The sequence below is a fragment of the Anabrus simplex genome, chromosome 7 (assembly GCF_040414725.1).
Source record: "Anabrus simplex isolate iqAnaSimp1 chromosome 7, ASM4041472v1, whole genome shotgun sequence".
Classification (NCBI taxonomy): Eukaryota; Metazoa; Arthropoda; class Insecta; order Orthoptera; family Tettigoniidae; genus Anabrus; species Anabrus simplex.
The window spans coordinates 229,494,258-229,514,755 of record NC_090271.1 but is presented as its reverse complement, the minus strand read 5'-3'; the positions used below and the strand labels follow the sequence as shown (position 1 = coordinate 229,514,755).

Below are 20,498 nucleotides of genomic sequence, written 5' to 3'. Positions count from 1 at the left end.
TCAGAGGTGCTCAACTTAATTTGGGGGCGGGCCGAATGGCAGATACCTAAATGTACCGGGGGCCACATTGTTCTTTCCCTCCCCCCCCCCTCACAACCTTCCAACCAATTAACCAACCGAGCTCCCACACGGCTATTTGACAACATAAACAATAACCAGAACCACAATACAAAACAAACTGAGAAAAGTAAACAGTACTCTGTAACTTGGGATATACTTACCAATTAATGAGAGTCCTGGGCCTTCATTTGAAGTGACAGTGTTGAAATGTTTGGAAATAGATTGACACAGCCACCCTTAGAATGGAATGTAGGTGTTCATCACTGATCCGCAGAACTTCATGCGCCGTTGTCATGCATGCATTGAGACTGGCGGTCGTCACTTTGAACAGTTACTATGAGCTACCTTGTTGTTATGCAGAGTACGCTGTGTATGTCCATAACACAATAAATATGCTTTTCCAATCATTGGTTTCCTATCTCAATATAAACATTTGTGGACCTGCTATCACGTGTTTCAATTTGACCCAGAAGGTTTGAGACACCCTGTATATTTTGAGTAGTTTATAGGATACACAAAGAGGTGTATTCTGAGCATGCATGCTGCTAGACTTCGATCACATTAAATGCTTTATATCGACCAGATTTCCAGCACTCCCAATGATGACTCATAAAGGGCAGAAAATGTTGAAGATTGAAGTTACATTAAAGGAATAAATATTTAGGACAATTGGATAATGAGATATGAAGGTTCAAACATCACATTGTGCCAGACACACGGTGTCCCTGTGTAATGGACATACAATGTACGGAAAACTGGCCCAAGAAGTTAATATTCAGAGATTGCAGACATCAGCTAATCTGATGGTAAGATGGGTATCGTATTGCACTGTAAACAACACTAAAATAATTGACATAGCAATAGAAGAATACTGTGTATGAACGCAGCATGCTGGATAAAAGTACTATAATTTGAGGACTACCATAATGAGATTATATTGTGTGTCAGTTCAGTGTTGGCATTAACACCAGAGGTTGTCAAATTACTATTTGGCAGATGGTTTGGCCTGGCTGTTATTCCAGTCTTTATTGAACATGCGTTGGATGCCCGGGAAAGAAAGAAAGAAAGAAAGAAAGAATTGAATCAGATACAGATATATAATGGTCATCAACTTCTAAGCCACAGCCATAGTTCTGTTACCAGCTACGACTTTCAACTCGTATGATTTGCAACTCATTGACTCCCGTAGCTGCTTCATGTGTATGAGTCTTGGTCGCTGAATTCCCTTCTTTTCCTAGAACTTCTCCTTGCAGTACCATATACAAAAGACACATTTATTATGTCTTATTATATGTCCTATCAATTTGGACTTTCTCTTCCCTATTTCATAAGAGATTTTACCTTATTTTTCTCTTTCAACACTTCCTCATTCCTCTTATTATTCAAACTTATTCTGGTCACTATCCTTCAGAACAAAATTTCTGCTGCATTCTGCTTCTTTAGCAAATATTCTAGTAACATTCTACCTGTTTAGCTATATTTCTGTCAGCAAAAGACACCACTTTAGAGCTAAGATCATATTATGATAAAACACTGTTCTATTGATCTCATTTAATTCATGATGACCCAAATTGTACACATACAATATTTTATTCATACTCCACTAATTGCTGTCCATTTACAAAGTCTCTGTCTTCGTAGCAGGTAGTCTGGCTTGCTGGTATTACCTGAGATGGTGATAATCCTGATTGACAGCTTGTCTTCCACTTTCACTTCACTCGCACAGCAGCCACACACAGGCAGGTTTGAATATAGGATTTGTCGACTATCACAACACACAATGACTGTTCCTTGGTTCAACTTCAGATGAGTATGGTAACTCTCACAGTCAGCACAGTTAACTTGCAGACATTGCAACTGCTCCACACAGTGAACTACTTAATACCAACAACTAAACAGCAGTCACATACCAGCAACAGCTCACCAGTGGTAACCAGCGCTATACTACTCCTCACAATGACAGTTGACACTGTTCCAACTCTACTCACACCAACTCTTCCACACACTGACTCCACATTGGTACACGTACAGTACTTCAAGGCAGTACATACAGTACTCCATCAACACAATGATACTCTGACACCGACTCTGGTGGAACACTCATCATGCCACCACTGACGACAGTCAGCACTTCTGCTGTCCAGCTCCAACTACTCACTCACTGTTCAGGAAAGGAATATTCTCGCAAAAGTGCATGAGGAAGCCAGATGAAGAGAACAATAGAGGAGAGAGGTTGTCGCTATTCTTCCTGGCTGGGAGCTCCCAAATGACTCAATAGTTCCTTCCAGGAAATACCAAAGGAGGCTAAATACAGAGGGCTGGCACATAACAATAAGTTGTAAGGGGAGCTATTCTCACTCTCATGATTGACTAGTTTGAGGTTTTACCACGCAGACTAGTTGGAGACAAGATGATCAAATACTGTTACCACAACCTCCAGAACCTGGCGGTATGGTTTGAGGCAAGTGTAAACCAGGCAATGATGGATGACCAACAGAACAGAGATACCGTATTTATGTGTATGTAGGCCACACTTTTATTTAAAAGTAGGTAGGTAAAAATAAGTTGGGACTTGTACTCTGAATTTTAAAATTTAATACAGTAAATACCCTTTAGTTCAGAACACTTTACTAGTATTAAAAATTAGTATCTACATACCTTACAACTTATTGCATCTAGACGTGATTAAGTTAGTTTAAGGTACCTATCTATCAACACTTGACATTTTATCACTGTCACTGCTGCTGTCAGATGATGCATCCCGCACTGCATCGTCTTCGGTCTCATCCATAGGTTTGGAAATTGACATGGTTTTGAAGTTCTTGGCTACCATCTCTGCTGGGATTAATTTCCATGCATCCAGGATCCATTCACACATATGAGAAATTGAAGGCTTCTTAAATCGTCCACTTGGTGTCATTTCCTTAGAATTACATCTCCATTCATGGCAGAAACACTGCAAATGTGCCTTAAAAGGCCGGTTGATTGAGACATCTAGGTGTTGCAATATTCCCGTCATTCCACCAGGAATCTCAACCATGTCAGATCACTGTTTTCTCATCATCTTTTTCATTTTCTCTGTCAAGTGACCATGGAAGCTGTTAGTCACTAACATCGATGGTTGACGTAACAGAGAACTGGGATGATGAAACCACATTGTTTTTAACCAGTTCATGTACAAATCTTCGTTCACCCACCTATTTTCCTGCACTCTCACTTGCATCATTGGGGGAAACGTTTCCCTTGGCATTGTTTTTCACTTAAAAATTGGAAAAGGCAGTAGTTTGTCCCCATCAGCAGTGATGCACAACTTTATAGTACAGCAGTGTTTTTCTGCCCCGGCAGTTTGAATTTGAACGTTTTTTCCCACCTGTTTTGTTGACCACAGCTTTAAGTACATCTTTGATTAAAATCCAATGCCGCACATTCTTTTCATCAACATCAAACTTATTCCCGCTTCTCTATTACCATTTTCTTCGGCACAACACACTACTTGTAATTTAAATTTTGAAGTGTATTGAACTTTAAGGAATGTACAACATTGTCACATTTTGCAGAATGAAGCTACATACTGTGAGTCTACAATGGAATTCAGAAAAAAGTTCCCCACAGATGTTGTCCCAAAATTCAGGAGCAGCCAATACACGCGAGCGGCCTATACACGCGTAAATATGGTATAAGAGCTTTGCCTGCCATACCTTAGTCATCACTATGGCATCCCATTAAACAAATCAGAAGTTCATGACTTACTCCTTGGAGTCAGAGATGGCATAAGTTTGTCTACAAGATATTCTCTGTGTACTCAGCAACATAATATTAGATGTGAGAGAAGTCTCCTTAATTAATATTAATCACCATCTCTACTTCTAGCTCTTGTTCAGGCTGTCAGTTTGTCAACTGCATTTGGAATCTGTAATTGGTATTGATCTTAATTGAATTACGAACCATTTTACATTATATTAATTCTATGTAGCACATAATTTGGTATTCTGGATCCTTGTGGTTAACTGCAATTCCAGGCAGACAAAAATGAAATTTATTTCTCTGAACGGTGAACAACTCGTGTCTTTCAAGCATGAGTTTGCAGTTGCAACAACCTTGTTATGCCTCATTATGGGTTCCTTTTAAATTATGGGAGTGTGCTTTTAAGTGGTTGGTGGATTCCAGTGTTTAAACACAAGGCAGCTTGAGATGATTATAGCATATTTTGTCTAAATTATCACCTCAGTAAATGCCAGGTATTATCTTTCTTCAAATTGTTCAATCAAATGGTTGGGTGATATCATGTGCAGTCATGTACCTGCAGTATGTTCCTTCATATGTCACCCTCTTCTTCTTCTTCCATCACTCTTTTCCAGGGATTTCCTGGGTAACGCTGTGGATCTTGACCTCCATTTTACCCTCTCCTTGTCCTGATCCTCTTTGACGCTTGATATGGGCTGTTCTTACAGTGGGCTTGTCACATCCAAAGACATTTTATACATAATTGCCAGGTTTTAAAGAGGCTGCCCATAACCTGGCGAACAGACTCCTTTTGCAGCTGCCCCTAACCTGGAGAACAGACACATTTTGGATTTCAGAGGCATTTCCTCCACTTGGGAACTAGCACCTTTCTAAAGGTGCTCTTCCACCTAAAGCTGTTGCCTCCTTTAGAGAGTCAGGTTATTTACACGGCTTTCTGAGCTGTTGGTTGTATGGTCTTCTCCATCCTATAGTATGCAAAATTAACGTGCACATGTAAATTTCTATGTGAATAAATACTTTAGCACAGTTAATACTTTTGTTCATATTCTGAAATTTTTTGTGATTCACAAGAATATATTATGGCCACAACTATTCTGTCTTCAGGGGTTGTGATGTTTTTGCAATAGTGATATTATGCAGAAAACCTTATAAAGGCTTGTACTTGAATTTTCATTTTTTTACAATCTGTCAACAACTTTTTAATGTGTTTTGAAAATGGGATAAAATGATAAATTTACCCAAGATGTAAAATTTGTTATATAAATGCAAAACCAACAATTTTTTCAAATAAAACTTTAATTATATATTTTTTAAATTTTTCTTCTGGAAACTTAAACTGGGGAGTGTGTGTGTGCATGTGTGTGTGCGCACCATTGGACTGCCTGCAAATGCTGTTGGCTGTTAAGCTCAAATATCCTGACTTTGCCAAGCAGTGCTGCAATATATTTGGGGTCCTACAAAATTGTAGATGCTGAAAGATTGTTCAGTAAATACAATTACTTAATTTTACGTGATGGTAGAATTTGAATATTATGGTTTAGTCCAGGGATGGCGAACCTATGCCACGCGTGACACGCGAACACGATTTCGGTGGCACACCACATGCACATATTAACATTTTTATATACGTCTTGTATTATAGACTATACATATCTCGTGCATCATACAGTCATAGTGTTTCAGGTTTAGGAAATAAATATCAAAAATCTAAATCCTAGTTCCATTTGGAAGTGCTTTATGCGCTTGCCCACATCGGTCAATTAGTGAACTTTGGCTTGTGTGTGGTTTCCAGCAGCGGTAATTATTCTTAGTGAGTAACTGGTTATTGTTTTGAAAATTGTAAGACGAATAGTTGCCAAGAGATTATCCCAATTTTGAGATTTGGAGAAACTATCGCACTTTATTTCAAAACGTAATATTGGACAAACGAGTGATATTAAGGTCAATTTTTTTGTGCGTGGTTAGAAATGAACACTTTACAAATGGTGTTGACTGAATTTAAAGAAAGCAGTATATGGGTGAACAAATTCGTACATTGGTTAAAATCGAGTATGCTGTTGATGGTGAATACTCTCTCCAGAAGCCGGAGAACTTAATATTTGAACAGTGGAACGGCCTGCTACAAATGTTTTCGGCCATAAAGAAACTTCCTACAGGGCTACTTACTTTCTTTGGGTCATCGTACGCCTGCGAGCAGATGTTTTCTAGAATGAACTTTGTGAAGTTTACAGTTAAAAACCGTCTTGGTTCAGACCTAAATGCTTCTTGTGTGTTATTGAAGACAACAAGTTACGAACCGAACATAAATGACACGGATACTAAGATTCAGCAACAAAATTGAGAACGATATTCCACTTAAAGTCCTTTTGCAATATTACAGTTTTTATTTCTATTAATAGGTCTACTTAATGAGGAAAGGTATTGCAATGGACACTTTTTTTTTACAAATAATGTTGGGTATTCTTAAAACTTACATATTTAAAAATATATTTTTGCAGATTGGCAAAATACGATCACGGAACTTGCAATCAAATATATTATTTTACTCTATAAATGTAATGACGTATTATGTAGCATAATTTGGAATGAAGGATAGAAGTTAGGGATGGAGAGGTGGGAGGATGGGGGTTTGCAGCCATTCCAAAGAAAATAACAAGTGACACATTAGACAGTTGAGAATAACAAACCATACTTAAAATGGCACACTAGTTGGAAAAGGTTCGCCATCCCTGGTTTAGCCTATGTGAATTCAAAATAAATGTACAATTTTATAATAATGCATTTTTATTTTACTATTAGCTTCATGCAAATGCAATTTTAATTTTACATTAATGTTATCAAAAGACATTATTGGGGCAAATATGCATTTATAAGATGAGAAATAAGGGACTGGAATACATTATCAAGGGAAATGTTTGATAAGTTTCCAAGTTCTTTGAAAAAGTTTAAGTAAAAGGTAGGTAAATAAATGATAGAGAATCTGCCACCTGTGCGATGGCTCTAAATGCAGATCATTGATGATTGATTGATTGATTGATTGATTGATTGATTGATTGATCGATCGATTGATTGATTGCTTACCTATTTATATTAGAATTAACAGAAATCAATAAACACTAACCACTACAAAATGCTAAATATTTGATATCTAAGCACTTAAAATACCCCAGCTTTCTTATATTTCAAGTGTATGCGTTTGAGCCATCAGTCCATAGACTGGTTTGATGAAGCTCTCCATGCCATCCTATCCTGTGCTAAACTTTTCATTTCTCCATAACTGCTGCATCCTACATCTGCTCTTATCTGCTTGTCGTATTCATACCTTGGTCTACCCCTACTGTTCTTAACCCCTACACTTCCCTCAAAAACCAAATGAACAAGTCCTGGGTGTCTTAGGATGTGTCCTATCATTCTCTCTCTTCTTCTCGTCCATTTTAACAATGATCTCCTCTCACCAGTTCGATTCAGTATCTCTTCATTTGTGATTCGATCTATCCATCTCACCTTCAGCATTCTTCTGCAACACCACATTTCAAAAGCTTCTATACTCTTTCTTTCTGAGCTAGTTATAGTCCATGTTTCACATCCATACAATGCCACGCTCCACACGAAAGTCTTCAAAAACATCTTTCTAATTCCTGTATCAATGTTTGAAGTGAGCAAATTTCTTTTCTTAAGAAAGCTCTTCCTTGCTTGTGCTAGTCTGCATTTTATGTCCTCCTTACTTCTGCCATCGTTAGTTATTTTACTACCCAAGTAACAATCTAATATTTCCTACATCACCTGCCTTCGTTCGACTGCACTTTATTACTTTTGTTTTGGACTTATTTATTTTCATCTTGTACTCCTTACCCAAGACTCTGTCCATACCATTTGGCAATTTCTCCAGATCTTCTGCAGTCTCAGATAAAATAATAATATCATCAGCAAATCTCAGGGTTTTGATTTCCTCTCCTCGGATTGTGATTCCCTTTCAAAATTCCTCTTGGATATCCTTTACTGCCTGTTCTATATAAACATTGAAAAGGAGGGGGGAACAAACTGCAGCCTTGCCTCACTCTTTTCTGGATTGCTACTTCTTTTCAAAGTCCTCGATTATTATCACTGCAGACTGATTTTTGTACATTGGAAAGAAACAAACAGTTGTCAAATTAAGTCACATATAGAGGGATAGGAACAAGAAACAATACAATGAACATAACAGATCAGTGTGGGAAGAGGGAGGAACAGAAAGAGGAGAGACGGACAAACATGAAAATACAAAACAACAATCTCCATACTTGAAATAGATAGGCTCTTTCCTCCTCAATCACAGTTCTTTTACATCTGTTTCTTCTCAGCCCTCAACAAGCTTGTTTCTACTCCTCAGCTTCATCAGGAGGTGGGATGCAGTATCATATTTAACTGTGGTAATGTATTCCAGGCACTTCTTGAATCACATGATATCGTAGCAGAGAAGAGCTACGAGAAAGTTCCTCAGCCAGAACCAGTGCTTCCAGCCAACGGAATGACTGCCGACGCCATTCGGATGGTTGGGTTGCGGAAGAACCCCAAGGAACCACTGGTGTGTATATTCATAATTTGTTTTTGTTTGTAACTTAGTCTTATTTCATGTAACATACATTCTGAACTATCTACCTACTTTAATTTACCCTCAAACTCTTCCCTCCTGTGGAAATAAGAAAATGAGACTTTAAAAATCATGTAAGATATATAAATTCTATAAAATGTCTGTTTATTATTCTAATTAGTCGTATACAGTCATATCAGCACACTAAATTTTATTTCAGAATCAGTTTTCAGATTCTAAGGTCCAGCATCAGTGTTGAAATATTTTTAAAGTATTTGATTTTACATGACTGTGTTGTCACATTGATTTTTACATACATACATACATACATACATACATACATACATACATTATCATTATAGACTATTATGCCTTTCAGCGTACAGTCTGCAAGCCTCTGAGAATTTACTAAACGTCGCCACAATCGTCGATTTGCAACTAGTGTTGTGGCCTCATTTAGTTCTATACCACTTATCTTTAAATCGCTAGAAACCGAGTCTAACCATCATCGTCTTGGTCTCCCTCTACTTCTCTTACCCTCCATAGCAGAGTCCATTATTCTCCTAGGTAACCTATTCTCCTCCATTTGCCTCACATGACCCCACCACCAAAGCCGGTTTATGCGTACAGCTTCATCCATCGAGTTAATTCCTAAATTAGCCTTTATCTCCTCATTCCGAGTACCCTCCTGCCATTGTTCCCACCTGTTTGTATCAGCAACCATTCTTGCTACTTTCATGTCTGTTACTTCTAACTTATGAATAAGATATCCTGAGTCCACCCAGCTTTTGCTCCTGTAAAGCAAAGTTGGTCTGAAAACAGACCGATGTAAAGATAGTTTCATCTGGGAGCTGACTTCCTTCTTACAGAATACTGCTGATCGCAACTGCGAGCTCACTGCATTAGCTTTACTACACCTTGACTCAATCTCACTTAATATATTACCATCCTGGGAGAACAATCACCAATCCTACATTCAGTTCTGTTGAATTTCTTACCTACTGACATCAATTTAGTCTTCGAGAGGCTAATTTTCATACCATACTCATTGCACCTATTTTCATCTAAGATATTAGACTGCAGGCTTTCGGCACAGTCTGCCATTAAGACCAAGTCGTCAGCATAGGCCAAACTGCTTACTACATTTCCACCTAACTGAATCCCTCCCTGCCATTTTATACCTTTCAGCAGATGATCCATGTAAACTACGAACAACAAAGGTGAAAGATTACAGCCTTGTCTAACCCCTGTAAATACCCTGAATCAAGAACTCATTCTACCATCAATTCTCACTGAAGCCTAATTGTCAACATAAATGCCTTTGGTTGATTTTAATAATCTACCTTTAATTCCATAGTCCCCCAGTATAGTGAACATCTTTTCCCTCGGTACCCTGTCATATGCTTTCTCTAGATCTACAAAACATAAACACAACTGCCTATTCCTCTCGTAGCATTTTTCAATTACCTGGCGCATACTGAAAATCTGATCCTCCCAAGATGCCAGTGAATACTTTGCCTGGTATACTAATCAACGAGATACCTCGATAGTTGTTGCAATCCTTCCTGTTCCCTTGCTTATAGATAGGTGCAATTACTGCTTTTGTCCAATCTGAAGGTACCTTACCAACACTCCACACTAATTTCACTACTCTATATGAAGGCCTTCCCACTATACTTCACCATTTCAGGTCTAATTTCATCTATTCCTGCTGCCTTATGACAATGGAGTTTATTTACTATCCTTTCCACTTCCTCAAGCATAATTTCACCATCATTTCCCTCCTCCCCATGAGCTTGGCTGTTTGCAACACCACCAGGCATTGAGAAGATGTTCAAAATATTCCTTCCACCTCTCCAGTGATTCCCTGGGATCTATTATGAGTTCAGCTGAATTACTCAAAACACTGTTCATTTCCTTTTTCCCTCCCTTCCTAAGATTCTTTATTACTGTCCAGAAAGGTTTACCTGCTGTTTGACCTAGCCATTCCAGGTTGTTACCAAAATCTTCCCACGACTTCTTTTTGGATTCAACTACTATTGGTTCGCTCTGTTTCTTTCATCTACGTACAAATCTCTGCCTGCCTCGACCCTTGTTTGGAGCCATTTCTGATAAGCCTTCCTTTTATGTTTACAGGCTGCTCTCACTTCATCATTCTACCAAGATGTTCGCCTTTTCCCATCTTTACACACAGTTGTTCCTAGGCATTCCCTTGCTGTTTCTACTACAGCATCCCTGTATGCCACCCATTCACTTTCTATATCCTGAACCTGCTTACTGTCTACTGTTCAAAACCTCTCACTGATCATATCCATGTACTTCTGTCTAATTTCCTCATCCTGGAGATTTTCTACCCTTATTTGTTTGCAGACAGATTTCACTTTCTCTACCCTTGGCCTAGAGATACTTAGTTCACTACAGATCAGATAGTGGTTTGTATTATCGAAAAATCCACGAAAAACTCTTATATTCCTGACAGATTTCCTGAATTCAAAGTCTGTTAAGATATAGTCTGTTATGGATCTGGTACCCCTAGCCTCCCATGTGTAGCGGTGAATAGCCTTATGCTTGAAGAATGTATTCGTAACAGCTAAACCCGTACTAGCACAGAAGTCCAGCAAACGCTTCCCATTCCCATTAGCTTCCATATCTTCCCCACATTTACCAATCACCCTTTTGTATCCTTCAGTTCTAGTCCCAACTCTCGCATTGAAATTGCCCGTTAGCACTATTCTATCCTTGCTGTTACCCTGACCACGATGTCATTCAATGCTTCATAAAACTTGTCAACTTCATCCTCATCTGCACCCTCACATGGTGAATACACGGACACAATTCTTGTCCTAATTCCTCTCACTGACGAATCTACCCACATCATTCGCTCATTTACGTGCCTAACAGAAACTATGTTGCGTGCAATGGTATTCCTGATAAAGAGCCCTACCCCAGACTCTGCCCTTCCCTTTCTAACACCCGTTAAGTACACCTTATAATCTCCTATCTCTTCCTCATTATCTCCCCTTACCCGAATATCACTTACTCCTAGCACATCCAGATGCATCCTCTTTGCTGACTCAGCCCGTTCTACCTTCTTTCTTCCATAAGCCTCATCAATATTGATAGCTCCCCATCGAATTCTATTTTGTTCGCCAAGTTGTTTCCAAGTAGTCCCTCGCCTGTCAAATGGGAGTGGGACTCCATTACTCCCATAGGTCCAAGGCTTGCTTAAAATGTTCTGAGCTCGGTAAATTCATGAAGCAGGATGCTACCCTACTTGCACATAGTCCAAGTGAGGATCTCTCCTCCAACGGGTTATGGACCACCGGTGAATTGTATAGTCCTAGCCGCCTGAGAACAAGGAGGGCCATGACTCAGAATATGTCCGAGATGCCCACTCCCATTCCATAGCAACTGGTATCCCGACTCTCAGGACCACTTACTAGGCCACTCAGCCGTTGCCCATGGTTCACGAACTAGGACGTGACTACAGTAACCCACAAACATAAACCATTGATTTTTAAATCAGTTAAAATGGAGCCTTGTTGAGATCAACTGTAAAATATGAAAAAGAAAAGTGTAAAAGTATGCGCACAATACATATAAAACTTAATGAATTCAACTCAGTTCCGCAGTACATACAACCAGCCAACCAATAGGCGCTCATTGGATCAAGAATATTTTAACTACTTCAACATACAGTTCCGGTCACAAGATCCACTCGGTCAGAAAAACACAATATAACATCGTATTTACGAAGATGGTTTTTATATGTATTATCTACTGACTTAGTATTGTTTTTACGCTCACAGAGGAACATCATCCACTTCTTTTGACGTATTTAACATTACTGCATCACTCTTAACATACATTTCTCTACATACGTTGATGCCAATGCTGTAAAAAGCACCCAAATCTAAAAATTCTAAGACTGTCAAAGACTTCGAACTTATTTCTACGAGGCTTCTCAGCTTCAGTTTTTTATTTTATTCGTGACTAACAAGTTGTCAGTCTTGTAATAATTACATATTCAAACCTGGACATTTAGCATAAATAAGTCTTGTCTGAAAGGTGAACTGTTGCTGATCATCATCATAAACCATCTCAAGTTTCCTGGGTGTGGTACATCAGCCTCCTCCATATTATCCTGTCCTTTTACCATTCCTTCTCCACCAACTTGTCCCAATCATGATCTCTCAGCAGTACATCGTTCTTAACTAAACCTATCCATTTCCTTCGTGGCCTTCCCACGGGTCGTCTTCCTTCTACTTTTCTGTCAAATTCCTTCCTTGCACTTCTGTTAACTGGCATCCTCTTCATGTGGCCAAACCACTTCAGTTTTGATATCTGAATCTTATTGAGGAGAGAATCATCTATTCCTACTTCTCTAATTTTCTCATTCCTAATCTTGTCTTTCCTGGTTTTCTGGATCATAGTGCGTAGGAATTTCATTTCAGCTGCCTGGAGTTTGGAATTATCTCTATTGGTCAGTGTTGTGGTTTCGAGACTGTATGTAGAGTTGGTGTATAATAGGACTTGTACAATGTCATTTTTGTTTTTGTAGGTATTTGCTCATCCCACAGCAGGTATCTTACCTGGTGGTAAAATTGTGTTGCCTTATTGATTCGATTATTCACCTCATGTTTTACTAGGTTCTCATTTGATAGAACGCTCCCCAAGTATTTGAAAACGCTGTCCAGTTGGGCTTCATTTAACATGACTATTGGTTCTGCTCCATCTTCCAGTCCTCAGGAATAGTATTTTCCTCCCATATCTTGTTGAGCAGTCTGTAGAGCCATTGGGTTCCTGAAATTCCTGCTGCTTTCAGCATATCTGCACTTAGTTCGTCTATGCCCACTGCCTTTCCTTTCTTCATGCTCTTGAACGCATTTTCAACCTTAAGCCATGTAATTGGTGGTTCAGTTGTGGTTCCTCCACTTGGCTCTCCTCTACCCGTTATGTTTTCTGTATCTCCATTCAGCAACTTTTCGAAATAGATCTTGAGTTCCTGTTTAATTTCTCCCTCTTCTTGTGCCAGAGTTCCATCATCACATTCTATTGCTTTTATGGTCTCTTGATCCCTTTGCTTGTTTTTCACTACTCTGTATAGCAGTTTCATATTTCCTCTACTGTCCTCTTCCAGTATGTCTGCAAACCCATTCCATTTCTTATCTTTTTCTTACCTTACAATGTTCTTTAGAGCAAGTTTCTTGTTCCTGTATACTCCTTGGAGTCTTGGTATTTCTTGTTCATTGCGTTCTTGTCCCTGTTTTTGTTTTTTTCTTGTCCAGTGCCTTCTCTATTTCGTTTCTTTCTTTCACTGCTGTTTTCACTCTATCATTCCACCATGGTGTCTCCTTTTTTCTTTTGATGGAATTTGTAACTCCACATAGGTTTTTGGCTTCTCCCACAAAGGTGTCTTTTGAAAACTTTCCACTCTTCATTAACGTTGGTTACTTCACCCTTCAGCAGACTCTGTTGAATCCTTAGTTTGTATTCTTCCTTTATGTAGGAAAATAAACCTCAATTTTCAGTGTACGCAAAGTAATTAGCATTCCACCTTATCATTGACATTTTAATGCAACAGAGAATACCTGAGCCCAGATCAAGTGTTACATTGCTGCAAAAATAAACGTTTCACAGTTTCTGAAGTAGAAAACTTGTTAGTATGTTAGTGTGGATAACTGGAGGGAAGATGTGCACCCCAAGTGATACACGATTCATGAGAAAACATAGGTAGAGTGGAGGACTGTGTCAAGAATTTAGTCATCTCTTTGGGAGTTGGTGATAGTGGTGTATTTCTCATTCGAGGGTTCCAGTGTTCCCTCTGTAGGCCATAATCTTGTTCCAGCTCTCAGCAGTGAATAATTTATTATTTCCTCATTCCATTTTATTTTTAATGATTTAATTTTCTCGTTTAAGTGTCAAATGTTAGTAAATACTGTACCTATAGTGTGTGTTAAGTATTCTCATAATTCATTAGCTTTACGGAGTATTACATTTTACGATGGCTGCATACCATGTTCTCGTATTGCATCAGCTGTTCTCGCAGCAGTAGAGTGCTGACAATGTAGGAAAGATATTGGTCATAGGGTTTCCAAGCTGTCAATTTAGAAATTAAGCTGTCCAGACCATAAACACTATTGTTTTTAGCAGGATTATACTAACTTTTATTTTGCAGCTTTTCACCCTGAATCCTTAATGGGGAGGCTCCTTAACACATGAAGCTTGTGACTTGGATGTTCAAGTTATGAATTGTGGATTATATTGGAATGAGTTTTTTCAGTAACAAAATGACTAGAAAATCTTTGATATTTTTCATTCTTTCATTTTGAATATTGTAATATTAACAGGGTTTGACTGTTCAAGTGGATGACTCGAATAATTTGGTGATAGCCCGTATCCTTGGAGGAGGAATGATAGATCGTCAAGGTCTCCTTCATGTCGGAGATGTCATCTTGGAAGTGAATGGTGTTCCAGTGTCATCCCCAGAGGAACTTCAGGCAGAGATCATGAAGGCAGAGGATTCTGTCACCCTCAAAATTGGACCTGGCTATGAAGAGATACAAGATCACTTAGGCAGTGGACAGGTAAAGAGCTACCGAAGAGCAAACAGGACTGCCAAGGATGGAACCAACTTTGTGGTAAGTGAAGGTCATGTGTAAATGGCACAGGAACCAGACATACTGTATGGCATGTTACTTAATGAGATCCTTACTTGGCTGAAAGATCTTTACAAAACTAGAGTTAATTGGTGATGGTATCATTCTTTTCATTAACTTTGTATGGATCCAAAACAAATAGTGTGTGCTTTTAATTATCAACACATTTTTGGAGGTCCAGTGAGCCAATGTTAGCAGCAAAAACAAACATTCCAGACTTTTATACAGTAGACTCTTAAATACGAACTATTAGCAGCAGTGGTTTGTTCGTATATGGAAATGTTTGGATTATCCAAGAAAAAAACTTGTAGAGATGGGCTATGGTAACTGTGCAGCTCATGACGGTTATTGTGTGAGGGGAACAACTGATGGAAGAAAGAGATAGAGTTTCTGTGCATGCGTGGGATGGCCAAGCACCTCCACTACAAGCTTTTCTACTTCAGTACTTCTGTTAGTGATCACTCTGCTGGCCTCTGTCATTGTTCTCATCTCACAGCAGAACTCGATCCAAGAATGAGCCAGCACTTGTTGACAAGCAAACAACTTCACCGTACCTGGTATTGTAGCTTTGCTGAAGTGACTTGTTTCCTGAGGAGATGAGGAAGTGAAATTTGTTCATCCTGCTTTACTGATGACATTAATAAACGGTTCATTTGTAGCCAAAAGAAAAAATAGGTAGGCAGTATTTGGTCTACATGACAATGTTAAATACACCTATTTATTGTCAGCCTGGATAAACTATGAAGTTCTTATCTTATTATGTTGTGTCTGTTAGGTCATTAGCCCAGAGGCTGGTTTGATCCTCAAATAGCACCACCAAAGGCTATGCAGTTATAGGGAAACTGCAAAAACCAATGGCAGAGCCCAAATGAGGCGTACTAGGCAAGATGAGGAGTGAGGTAGTTTGCCCTTGCTTTCCTCACTGGACCAGAAGGTGCCACTGCAGCACAACTGATCCTATGGGCAACACCTTTCATAACACTCAGACACTAGTTGTGCCCCAAATGTCATTACTCAGCACCACCCATACCCCAGCAGCTTCCATATTGTCAGAGCCATGGATGAGACTGGGACTTCGGTGGAAGCTACACTTTGCTCTGGCCTGTGCCAAGAGACGGATACAAAAATACTGCAACCATCAAGAAATGGCAACAGGCAGACTTATTATGTTATGACATGATAAATAATAGTGTGAGAAGTAAAGTCATTTAGTGTTATTGTAGGTTTGATAGATAGATTTAGTGACTGCGATATTACTTACTTTTAAGACAATTCCACCCACAAACTAAAAAATATATATATATGCACAAGCAAGGAAGATAACTTCTAAAGTGGAAAAAGAAGCCAAATAGGGACTCACTATATCATTGCAGTCACTGCAGTCAGCTCTAGCAAAAATTTCAGAAGCAACGGGTGTGTCTGTGCACTCTGCCAGTAAAATTAAGCATTAAAGCATTGAAAATAAGGGAGCTGATTGTATAACATTAAAACTGGCAGACTTACTGTCCCTATGAGTTATATATAAATTTGTTAAGTTCAGAATTTCAAATAAGTTGCACACAATTTTCCTCTTGTCTATGGTGTTTTGCATTTTGTGCTAGATTTTCTCTATCATGCCTTGAACAGTAAATTAATGCCAGACTCTATTAGAATAAGACCAGTTCTTGACCAGTTTGAATTTAATAGGACATAAAAACTTTCCAGTCTGTCAAATAGCAGTGATGATATTTGATTCAGTATTAATTTTTGTGTATTAAGTAGTGTTTTCTCATAACCATTATTTATTGTTTATTCATTCATTCATAAAATAATCTTTATTATTAAAATATTTCAAATTATGTCCGACTCGCTTCCAGTACAACACAACTATAGACAGTCATATGAGGTGGAGGATAGTGGGGAAAGGAATATTTGGAGAGGCTACGCGAAGGCAAAACAACAGCCGATTCACGTTTACCGGCTCACTGAAATATTAATTGATGTTTTTGCGACCTGCCGTATCAGTGGCCTCTGACGTCACACAATTGCACAGTTACTGTATATACGGTACAGTACTGGCAGCCATATGGAATATTGCACAAAATTGTTAAGAGTATTTGTGTTTTCTATTAAATAGCTGGACTTCTTTTAGAACTATAATATACTATAATTTAATTAACACATTGCTGTCCGGACCAGTCTACCGGCTGGCCGAACATTAATGACGGGTCCCGAGTTAACTCATGTTCACGGGACTTGTACATTCGGTGACATCTGTTGGAACTTCTGAAACTAGCTAATGGTCATGGTTGGTTCATAGAATCTCGCTGTTGAAGGCTTTGTTTATTCCATGTTACCTTTACTTTTTGTTCTTCTGTTTTATGATTCATTTTCTTAGTTTTCTGACCTCATGTTTGTGTCGTCTAAGAGCCACGTGGTGGGTAAGATGGCGCTTCCCAGACTGACTGCATATTTACAGTAGACCCAGATGAAATATTGAATGAATTGTATGTGGATAAGTATTCCGAATGCCCAAATGACATTGAAGAACATGAGTTTGATATTGAAAGCTCTTCTGAAGAAAGTGTGAGTAGTGATGCTGAAGATATACACCTTTCAAAACAACGTGAAATCTGTACAAGTTGCTGTGTACCCCTTCACCAAGATCATTGCTACATACTAGAAAATATTTATAATCTACAAGTTTTATACTAACCTCTAACTATGTGCAGCATATAGGAAGCAAGATATTTACAATAAAACTATTTTTATGTCATAACTCGCATACATGATAATATGATCCATTTTAGCCCGTCTTTAGTATGTCAAAATAAATGTCTGTGCAAAAATTTAGCTTTCCATCTTTTCTTCCGAGGTGTAGCCTTTATTTTGCCTTAATTGTCTGGACTATGTAGGAATAATCCAGAAAAATTAATTCAGTTTTGGCAGCCTGTGCACCTTGTAGATTAGATTAGATTAATTTTGTCTGACAAGATTAAGACCATTTGGCCCTCTCTTCCATTTAACCAGAAACAGGATAGATTTGATAAGAGAGGGAGTATTCATACTGGTGAGAAAAAGACTTAAGGATGAGGAACATGAATTTTTTTGCTAGTTGCTTTTACGTCACACCGACACAGATAGGTCTTATGGCGACGATGGGGCAGGGAAGGAAGCGGCCGTGGCCTTAATTAAGGTACAGTCCCAGCATTTGCTTGGTGTGAAAATGGGGAAACCACGGTAAACCATTTTCAGGGCTGCCGACAGTGGGGTTCGAACCTACTATCTCCCAAATACTGGATACTGGCCGCATTTAAGCGAGTGCAGCTATCGAGCTCGGTAACATGAAATTCTACATGTGAGGTTCATCTCTCAAGATAATATACAACGTGATGTTTTGGGAGTGCACAGACCTGAAAAGGGGTGACGCTGATGCAGAATGGTTTAGTAAGATAATTAGCTATGTGGGGGAACAATACAGAAAGGATGGTAAAGACCCATTATTTTATAACAGAGAAATAAACAGATTAAGGAGGAGGTGCAGGTTGGAAAGAAGCTAGGAATGGTTGTGGAAGTAAGGAGAAATTGAAGGAACTTACTAGGATTTTGAATTTAGCAAAGAAGTCAGCTAAGGATAACATGATGCAAGCTTAATTGGGAGTCCTATGAATTTTAGTAAAATATGGAAGAGTATATATAGGTATCTTAAGCTAGAAACAGGTTCCAGGAAAGACATTCCAAGAATCATTAACAATAATGATTAATCATATATGTGATGATTTGCTGAAGGCAGAAATATTTAGTCACTAGTATGCAAAGATAGTGGAGTATAGGGATAATATTCAGGTAGTGGACTTACTAATACTAGTGAGGTACTGAAATTTACTTATGATAAAGATATTTACAAAAAATTTCTGTCTATACTGTCTATATCCTTGACAGCATGTGGTGATACGTTAGCAGTGATCGATGAATTCTTGTCAAGCTCTAAGATTCCATGCTAGCTCATAAATGGATTTAGCAACAAACATCCTCATCTGGTCAGTCCATCTTGCAGGTGTTCGTTCTTGGAGTATTTTTCTCGAGCATCTTTCCTTCTACTACCTGCTTCTCCATGACTTCCATTCTTCTTGAAATGAGGTCAAGGTAACCTAGGAAGGCTCTATTGATATTCTATGTGAGCCTGTCCTCCAATTCAAGCTTTTTGAGAACCAAATTGTTCATCCAATGTTCTGTCCAGAACTTGATAGTTGTCTGCCATATTGTTCCATGTTTCTTCAGCATGTGAGGTGATCGGAAATATCAGAGCATTTGTGACTTCCCCTCTCGGAGAACAATCATCAAATGAGAAATGCAACCAAGCAAGCAAAGGGCGTCAATCTTTAAGTTGAGGACTTAAAGATAAAATTTATAATCAAGCTTGGACAGACTCTTATCACAGGGGTGAGGTGATAGTGCACTAATCATTAAGCAGGAGAATTAGAAATTAAAAGGCTAATTAAGGCAAATTGATTAAAGTAAACTAGAAAAATACTATTTATTATATTTAATATAAATGACGACGGTTTAACGAGAACTGAATTTAAAATAGAAAATGAATTTAATAAAAAATTGAATGACTCTACTTCGCGAAAACTTGCAATATCTTTAACTCGCTTGCTCACCATGTCGTCTTGTTCTGCTGGTCCTTGGAAAGCTTCCCTCCTTGTAGCGGGAACATCACCGTTCGTCTTTGAGATCTCTTCATCTGCAGCTCAGTACCATTCCTGCCTTGCCAATTGCACCCACCACTAATTGGAAGATGACTTCAAAACTAACACTCCCTATTATGCTCTATCCCATATATTGGAGATAAGCCCTAAGTCATAGTTAGAAGAACCACCTTGGGTTATATGGAGAGGATACTCAATTAAGAATCCTTCCAACTTTACTGAAAATGTTCTCTGAAGTTTCATTTCTATCTAGATTAAAACTATCTATTGACTTAGACTGGTTCAAACCGGTCTTATAGCCGTGCTGTACGTACTTCCTGATAAGAGTGGCTATACACCCCTCATTCAGAATTTCTAAGTATCGAGACGAAGAATCAAGTAGAAAATCAAGTAGAAGCTGTAGAATAACTCGTAGAATAATGTAGAGAGCGAATAAGAAACAGAATAAGTGTAAGTAAGTGAAGCCACGAGCTCCAACACGCCCTTTTATAACCTTCTCTCGCGCTAATTACAGGTCGCTTACACGTGGTCCAATCAGATGACACTTCTCTCCCCACTCTAGATTTTAGAGTAGATGGGTCCCACACAAGATATCAACTGTTCTTCTATTCGTCCTTTCAATCAGTATCCATGGCAACATGACGCTCCTTTGAAAATATAGGCGTTGATCAGTTCGAATAATTCTGGTCGAAATACGGTAGCTTACGTTAGGACGCGTGAACACGTGCTCGCATTTCTCAGAACTTGGTGTCTAAATTTGTCCTCCCTTCCTCC

General features: G+C 38.7%; 1 protein-coding gene across 3 annotated transcripts in view; it reads left to right on the top strand.

Moving 5' to 3' along the window:
- Nucleotides 1-20,498, top strand: part of vari (MAGUK p55 subfamily member vari) — a 331,137-nt gene that overhangs the window by 226,205 nt on the left and 84,434 nt on the right. For 2 of the 3 annotated variants that reach the window (XM_067150875.2, XM_067150877.2), the window contains 2 exons: nucleotides 8,228-8,368; nucleotides 14,725-15,015. In XM_067150875.2, coding sequence (XP_067006976.1) covers nucleotides 8,228-8,368; nucleotides 14,725-15,015 — 432 coding nt within the window. The remainder of the gene's footprint in view (nucleotides 1-8,227; nucleotides 8,369-14,724; nucleotides 15,016-20,498) is intronic. The other variant, XM_067150876.2, reaches the window with a different exon arrangement.